Source organism: Loxodonta africana, chromosome 18, assembly GCF_030014295.1.
Source record: "Loxodonta africana isolate mLoxAfr1 chromosome 18, mLoxAfr1.hap2, whole genome shotgun sequence".
Taxonomy (NCBI): Eukaryota; Metazoa; Chordata; class Mammalia; order Proboscidea; family Elephantidae; genus Loxodonta; species Loxodonta africana.
The window spans coordinates 64,988,379-64,997,204 of NC_087359.1; the positions used below are offsets into that span (position 1 = coordinate 64,988,379).

The window sequence follows — 8,826 nt, forward strand, 5'->3', positions numbered from 1 at the left end:
CCTTTAGATTCAGAGGTGAGAAAGCACTTCACATTTTGGGGAAAGATAACTAGACCTGCATCCCCTGTTCCTAGCATTTAATTCACCAGTGCACTATAGGAGACACAGAATTGGTAATTGAGTTAATTAGAGATTGAATTACTTATTGAGTAGAGGCCCATTTAGAAAAATTAGTGAATTACTTAGGATAAGCTAAACTACAGAAACAAATAAATCTCAACATGTATAATGGTTTAAAGAGAATAAAAGTTTATTTTTCTCCTTTGTAACAGTTGTAGTGGGTATTTTGGATGGTGGATGGCTCTCCCAGACATGGAGAAGAAGGAACACTGTTCATTCCACCATGTGACTCCATTATTCCCTTCAGTCTTCTGCAATATGCACCCAGCTGGCAGAAGGGGAAAGAGTGTGGAAGAAGCCCAGAACTGGAACACACTAATGGATTGGCTAGAACTCAGTCACATGACCACATCACATTGTGAGGGAGGTTGGGAAATATAGTTTAGCTGAGTGCACAGGGAGAAGAGAATAACATGGCTTTGGGTGAGCAGCTAGTAGACTCTGCCACAATTCCTACAGTCTCAGAGTGCAAGATGGATCAAAGAAGACGGACTCTGTAGTTAAGCTGTTCAGGGAGTGTTACTGTATTTCTGGTGGAAAATGATGATGGTCTAAGCTAAAGCTCTGATGCAATAAGTAGAAAAATAGAGTTAAGTAAGACATATTTTAAATGAAGAATCACCAAGATCAGATGTAAAGGTAAGGGAAAAACTGGGTGAATGTGCCTGTGAGCACCCCACACGTGGAGAACCCATGAAATAAATCTGGATACAACTCAAGAAATGTACAGTGCAAAGTTATTGGTGTGAACAATGAAAAATACTCCACAATAATCTCCAGGAGGAGATAAAAATGAACAAGATGTGGCTTTTCTCCTCAGGAAAGATTGCAATCTACTTAGGGTGGATGTGCAGAGTACAAGGTTTGTTCAGACATGTTGGGGGGTTGATTGAACATGGAAATATGGGAAAGAGAGATCAAATCTACAGAGAGAGCCTTCAGAGTCATTGGCAAAATGGTAGTTGAAGCCACTGTGAAGCTGGAGGAGTCATCAAAAGAAATAATAAAGAAACGGAGTACAAGACCAAGAAGAAAAACATTGTGATTACATATAATTAAAGGTTTGAGAGATAGAATCTATCAAAGGAGAGGGCAAAAGTCTATTTTGAAAATAGGACACCTGAAGGGGGAGCTGTGAAAAATTTACTAGGCTAGTTTTGATAGAACCTACACTCAGTGATCCTTGTTGTTTACAACTGGCTGATGTTAGTGTAGATACCTGTCACCTCCTGGGCTTTGGCAAACTCTGAGTTTGGTCAGTGGATCAATTCCTAACTGTCCAGAGTAGTCCTTCTATGGACACACCCATTGCACTGGAGTGGTTTTTTTTTTTTTTTTTTTTAGATTCCAAAATGCTGTGCTTTCCTTATCATGTGTAATAAAATTAGTGTGTGATTCTAGATTTTCTATTAAGCTGTAAAGTAGAAGGCAGAGACTATGCCTCAATTCACCTTCTTTTCTCCAACATAGTTCCTGGCACAGATGGTATGCTTAACACCTATATGTTGAATAAATAAAATCTACTTTTCTCAGATGTGTCATTTTTTATGAGGCCTATCGAAATGTTTAGAAAATGGTATATGAAAAGTTAATTATTTGTTAAGTGATTATGTCCTGGGTGTTTGGGTTGGTGGTTTGGGGTGGGGAGGATGAATTCACAGATTCCTCACTTCTTAGACATGAGTTTCTAGGGGTGACTGACAAATAGTCCCACTGACCTGCAGGGATTTTTTTCCCCTCAAAATATTGTCTGCCTCTGGATTTAGTTAACCCTGGTAGAAAGGCAGCTGATCTGTTGAGTCAAAAGTGGAGAATAAGGAAGATCATCAAAAAATAACTTCACCAATAATTCTAGATTCTTCTCCCTTTCATACTGAAGGAGCCATGAGGAAAGAAAACCAGTCCTCTGTCCTGAATTTCATTCTTCTGGGAATTACCAGCCAACAGGAGCAGGAAGATGCCTTCTTCATCCTCTTCCTGTTTATTTACCCTATCACATTGATTGGAAACCTGCTCATTATCTTAGCCATTCGCTCTGATGTTCGCCTTCACAACCCCATGTACTTTTTCCTTGCCAACCTCTCCTTGGTTGACATCCTTTTCTCGTCTGTAACCATCCCTAAGATGCTGGCAAACCACCTTGTGGGCAGCAAAGCCATCTCCTTTGGAGGATGCATAACACAGATGTACTTCATGCTCGCTTTGGGTAACACAGATAGCTATATCCTGGCTGCGATGGCGTATGACCGTGCTGTGGCCATCAGCCGCCCTCTCCATTACACAACAATTATGAGCCCAAAGTTTTGCATCTTGCTTGTTGTTGGGTCTTGGGTGATTGCAAATGTCAATACCCTCCCTCACGTTCTGCTCACAGCTAGTCTGTCCTTCTGTGGGAACCGGGAAGTGGCCAACTTCTACTGTGACATTTCCTCTTTGCTCAAGTTGTCCTGTTCTGACACCCACTTTAATGTGGAAATGATGTATCTAGGGGTTGGTGTTTTCTGTGTGCCATTAATATGTATCATTATCTCCTATATCCGGGTCTTTGCCACTGTTCTACGGGTTCCATCCACCAAGGGTGTGCTTAAAGCCTTTTCTACCTGTGGCTCCCACCTCACAGTTGTTTCTTTGTATTATGGGACAGTGATGGGTATGTACTTCCATCCTCCGACCAGTCACAGCCTAAAGGATGCAGTGATAACTGTGATGTACACAGCAGTGACTCCAATGTTAAATCCTTTCATCTATAGTCTGAGAAACCGAGACATGAAGGCTACCTTGGGGAAACTCTTCAGCAAGAGAATTTCCTCATAACCAATATGAGGTCACACTTTGGGGATGGCAGCCACCATTAACCATGCACATAAGAGTCCAGCTCCAATGTCAGCCCCTTCCAGGAGCCATCATTGATTTTCTCAGTTAGAAAATTCTTCTACTCAGAAATCTTGTAATAGCTTGATAAGACATCTGATTGAGGTCTTCACTTTGTACACACTCTTGCTCCTATAGGCAAGATGACAGCAGAAGAATATTGGGTTTATTTCCCACTTATGCTACTGACTAGCAGAGTAACATTGAGAAAGTATGATCATTGGCTTCTGCATCTATATATTGGGAATAATAATCTATGTCCTTCCTCTGTCGTTGATAAGGCAAAAATGGGAAAAGATCTTCACAATACATAGATGAGACAATCTCTTGGCCATATGTGTATATAAACAAACTATAAATCAACATACGTACTGATTTCAAAACTCATTACAAAGCTACAGCAATCCAAACATGTACTGGCATGAGGATAGACATATAGAGCAGAGGAATGGAATTGAGAGTCCAGAAATAAATCTATGCATCTATGGTCAATGGATTTTTTTTTAATTTTAATTTTTCTGTGAAAATACGCACAGCAAAACTGCTCCTTGTTCCAGTTTCTAGACATAAGGATCGGTGACATTGGTTACATCCTTCACATTGTATCAATATTCCTGTTTTAGTTGTTTCACTCACATTTACTTACTCTCTCTTCCCCCCCAATCTTTTAAATCAATGATTTAAAATAGCTGTTGACCCTTTGGTCGTATATGATTTTTTTTTAAACACAGTACTTACTCAATGGGGAAAATCTTTAGTCTTTGGGCTAAACTGTCACTTAACTTAAAGATGATTTCAGGGGACAGTTTTCATTCAAAATTTGAAGAGTAATTCAGGGTCATTGCCTCTGGGACTCCTTCAGCCTCAATAGGTCAAGTGAGTCTGGATTCTTTAAGACTGTGAAGTTCTGTTCCAACCTCAATAGGTCAAATGAGTCTGGATTCTTTAAGAATTTGAAGTTCTGTTCCACACTTTTTTTCCTCTTTATCGGAATCCATCTATTGTGTTCCTGATCAGAATGCTCAGTAGTAGTAGCTGGGCACCATCTAGTTCTTTTGGTCTCCAAGTGGAGAAGGCCAAGGTTTAGGTAGACAATTAGTACTGTAGACCAGTTCCTTCTATGATTATTGGGTTTCCTTCTTTCTCTTTTGTTCCAGACAAATAAAGATCAATAGTTGTTATCTTAGATGGCTGCTTGTCAGCTTTTAAGACCCCAGACACTACTTACCATACTGGGAGATGGAAAGTAACCTTTGAAAACTATATTTGACTGGGATGTCCCATGAGACCACGGTTCTAAGCCCCCAAATCAGGAGAACTAACCCCACTGGGAAATTCCTTATATCTAATTAGTATCAGGATCTGTAGCCCTTCCCTTCTTTTTTTTGGTTGTTGTTATGTGGTGCAATGGCTAAGAGGTTGGCTGCTAACCAAAAGGTTAACAGTTCAAATCCACCAGCTGCTCCTGGGAAACCCTATGGGGCAGATCTGCTCTGTCCTATAGGGTCACTATGAGTCAGAATCGACTTGACAGCAAAGAGTTTGGTTTTGGTTTTCTTATTGTAGTAAAACCATACACAACCCAACATTTGCCCATTCATCCCTTTTTCCTGTGTACAGCTTATTGACTTCAGTTACTTCAGTCATGCTGTGCAAACTTTAGCCATATTCAGTGCCACCTTTCCCCATTTCTATAAACAAAAAGTGACTGCTATCTAGGGAGTACTTCTCCCCCTTCTCCTTCCCCCCACCCCTGGTAACCGCTAATGAACATTAGTTTCTGTATATTTACTTATTCGTGTAATTTTGTAAACTGAGAACATACAATGTACGTTTTTCTGTGATTGACTTATTTCGCTCAACTTAATGCCCTCCAGGTTAATCTGCATTGTAAGATGTTTTGGGATCTCATTTTTCTTTATCACTGAGTAGTATTCCATTTTATGTATGTACCACATTGTACTTATCCATGCATTCATTGATAGGCCCTTAGGTTGTTTTTGTCCTTTTGATATTGTGAATAGTGTTGCAATGAACATAGACATGCATATGTCTGTTCATGTCACTTCTAATAGATCCCTAGAGTACATACCTAGAAGTGGAATTACTGGGTCATATGCAAGTGTAACTCTAGTTTTTTGAGGAATCGCCAGGCTGTTTTCCACAATAGCTGTACCATTTTGCATCCCTACCAACAATGGATGAAGGAATTTATTTTGACAAGGGAGACAATACCATTCAATGGGGAAAGAATAATGTCTTCAGAAAGTGGTGCTGGGATAACTGGATATCGACATGGAAAAAAATGAACTTGGACCCTATTGTTGTTAGCTGGCCTTGAGTTGGTCTGTGACTCATGGCAACTCCAGGTGTAATGGAGGAGAACTGCCCCCTAGGGTTTTCTTGGCTGTAATCTTTATTGAAGCAGTTAGACAGGTGTTCTGCATGTTTCTATAATGTTCTCAAATCACATAAGTTATATGTCACTATTATGTTTTCAAATACCTCTGTATAAGCACTAATAATATGACTTTAGAAATAGAAATATGTGTGCTTTTGTGAAGCTCTCTAGTATTAACTTTAAATCGTTAGAAACATGCATGTCATTAAAAGTTATCTAGAAAAAATCTGAACTTGTCCATAGAAGCATGTGAATTACGTGAAGAATGTAAACAACCGTCAAGTTGACTTCGATCTGACATGCTGTGATTAAAGAAAACATAACTAGTTAATCTTTGTAAACCAGCTTGAAGACATAAGTTTAAACAGCCTCCTTAATCTCTAATCTTGAAGAAAAGGTGTGACATTTGGCTAATCTCTAACCCCGGAGAGAAGACATAGCCTACTAGTCTTTGATGTCACACTGGCCCTTATTGTGTGAGGCCAAGGTGAAAAATTCACAGATAAACTCTGAATTTCTGCTCACTCACTGAGAGAGGGCAGAGATGGAACCTACCTCTGGAGTCTGACTCTCTCTGAAGACTGAGACTCTGGACTGAGGTTCTGTCCATCTCCACCGGCCTTGGACCATAGCTACCAAGGACTTTCACTAAGTTGAAGCCTTTATCAAGCCTTGCTCCGAAGAAGACTTGTAAAAGGTAAAGTTTAAAGTTTAAAGATTTGGACTCTAACCATCAAATAACATTGTAATCATAATTGTTAGTTCTGATTCTCTGGTTCTAAATGAATGTCATGAGATCTCACTTGAGTGCCTTTCCATGACTACCATGCAATAAACTAAATGAGTTTATGCATCTCAAACCTGAGTGTTTCTCTATTAATATTATGTGTTGCAACTGCTAACCTTTGGGTTAGTAAAAAAAAAAAAAATTTTTTTTTTTTTTTTTTTTTTTTACTAGTTAATCATAAATTCCTTGCTCCACCCCGGCTCCTACCGCACACCAATATAACAACTCACTCAAAATAGGTCAACAACCTAAATATAAGAGCTAAAACTATAAAACTCTTAGAAGAAAACACTGAGGTAAATTTTCATGACCTGGGATTTGCCAGTGAATTCTTAGATATGACACCAAAAGCAAGAGCAACAAAAGAAAAAATAGATAATTGGAGTTTACCAAAATTAAAAACTTTTGTGCATCAAAGAGTATTATCAAGAAAGTGAAAAGACTACTTATAAAGTGGGAGAAAAAAATACAAATCAGATACCTGATAAGGATCTAGTATCCAGAACATATACAGAATTTACAACTCAATAACAAAAAAAGGAAAAATCCAATTTAAAAATGACAAAGGACTTGAATAGACATTTCTCTAAAGAAGATATACAAATGGCCAACAAACACATGAAAAGATGCTCAACATCATTAAGCATTAAAAAGAACTGCAAATCAAAACCACCATAGGGTACCACCTCAGACCCACTGGAATTGCTATAATTTAAAAAATGAATAATAACTAGTGTTGGTGAAGATGTGGAGAAATTGGAAGCCTTGTCCATTAAAGGCTAGAATGTAAAATGATGCACCCACTATATACAGTAGTTTGGTGATTCTTGTTAAAGTTAAACATAGAATTACCACATGATTCAGGAATTCCACTCCTACATATGCCCTCAAAATAACTGAAAGCAGGGACTCAAACAGATACATGTATATCAGTGTTCATTGCAGCATTATTCACAATAGCCAAAAAGGTGGAAAGAACCTAAATGTCTTTCAACTAATGAATGGATACACAAAACGTGGTATATTTATACAACGAGATATTATTCAGCCATAAAAAGAAAGTATTGATACACTGTACAATGTGTGAGTGACCTTGAAAACATTATGCTAAGTCAAAAAAGCTAAACACAGAAGGCCACATATTGCATGATTCTACTTATATGAAATCTTTATAACAGAGACAGAATGCAGGTTGGTGGTTAATAGGGGCTAGGGACAGGGCAGAATGGGGAGCAACAGTTAATGAACATGGGGTTTTCTTCTGGGGTGATAAAAATGTTTTGGCACTAGATAAGGCGGTAGTTACCCAACATTGTGAATGTACTAAATGTCACGGAATCGTTCAGTTTAATATGTTTAATTTTATGGCCAAAAAGCATATGCAAAAGTGCTGAACCTCATTAATCATCAGGAATCAGCAACTTAAAATCACAATGACATAATCACATATACCCACCAGGATGGCTAAAAATTATGACTGACAATACCAAGTGTTAGCAAGGATGCAGAATAAATAGAGCTCTCATACATGACTGGTGGGAACGTACATTGGGACAACCATTTTGGAAAGCTTTTGGGCCATATTTATTTACCTTATGACAAAACAATTCTGTTGTTAGTTGCTGTCAAATAAATTCCGATTCATGGCAATCCCATGTGCACTGAGTAGAACTGTTCCATAAGGTTTTCAAGGCTGTGAGCTTTTGGAAGCAGATCACCAGGCCTGTCTTTTGAGGCACCTCTGGGGAGATTCAAACTACAACCTTTCAGCTAGCAGTCGAGCACATAACCATTTCTGCCACCCAGGAACTCTTACAGAAATTCTATTCCTGTCTGTATACTCAAGGGAAATGAGTGCAGTGATCACCAAAAGACATGTACAAAAATGTTCATAGCACTTTATTTATAATAGACCCAACTGGAAACAACCCAATTATGGAGAATGGAGAAAGAATTTGCAATTTATTCACACCGTGAACAAACTACTAATGCATGCAACAACATGGATACATCTTACAAAAAATACATCAAATTTAGACAGAAACATTTACCTATAGTATGATTCCAAACATACGAAGTTAAGAACAGTGAAAATTAGTCAAATGTGAAGAAATGAGAAAGTGATTACCTATGAGGCAGGTAGTGACTAGGAAAGGGCTTGGGGAGCATTTTGGATTCCCATTTGGAGCTATTAAGAATACAGTTGTCATGAACACTCTTGTACAAGTGTTTTTGTGGATATATGTTTTCATTTCTCTTGGGTAAATACCTATAAGCGGATTTCCTGGTCGTTGTTGTTTGCTGTTAGGTGCTGTTGACTCAGTTCCGACTGCTGCTTCCATGGGCGTTGACAGTGGATCCAAGTGAAATGAAATCGTTGACAAGGTCAATCTTTTCTTCGCTTATCATGACTTTTCTTATTGGTCTAGTTGTGAGGAATTTTGTTTCCTTTATGTTGAGGTATAATCCATACTGATCTTCATCAGTAAGTGATTCAAGTCCTTCTGGTCATAGGATAGGGTATGTTTAGTCTTTTAAGAAATGACTAGACACTTTCCCAAAGAGACTGAACCATTTTACACCCCCACCAGCAAGGTATGAAAGTTCCTGTTGTGGTTGTAATTTGAATTTCCCTGATGACTAATGA

General features: G+C 38.5%; 1 protein-coding gene across 1 annotated transcript; it reads left to right on the top strand.

The window, feature by feature from the left end:
- The first annotated feature begins 1,677 nt into the window (after positions 1-1,677).
- Positions 1,678-3,083, top strand: LOC100667617 (olfactory receptor 1A1-like). Its single transcript, XM_003416832.3, has one exon. It carries the CDS (start codon positions 2,005-2,007, stop codon positions 2,932-2,934), a length of 930 nt encoding a protein of 309 aa, XP_003416880.1. The 5' UTR covers positions 1,678-2,004; the 3' UTR covers positions 2,935-3,083.
- The last annotated feature ends 5,743 nt before the right edge of the window (positions 3,084-8,826 follow it).

What these genes read in the sequence shown, in the direction of transcription:
- LOC100667617 (XM_003416832.3), top strand. Translation starts at nt 2,005, where the DNA reads ATGAGGAAAGAAAACCAGTCCTCTGTCCTGAATTTCATTCTTCTGGGA.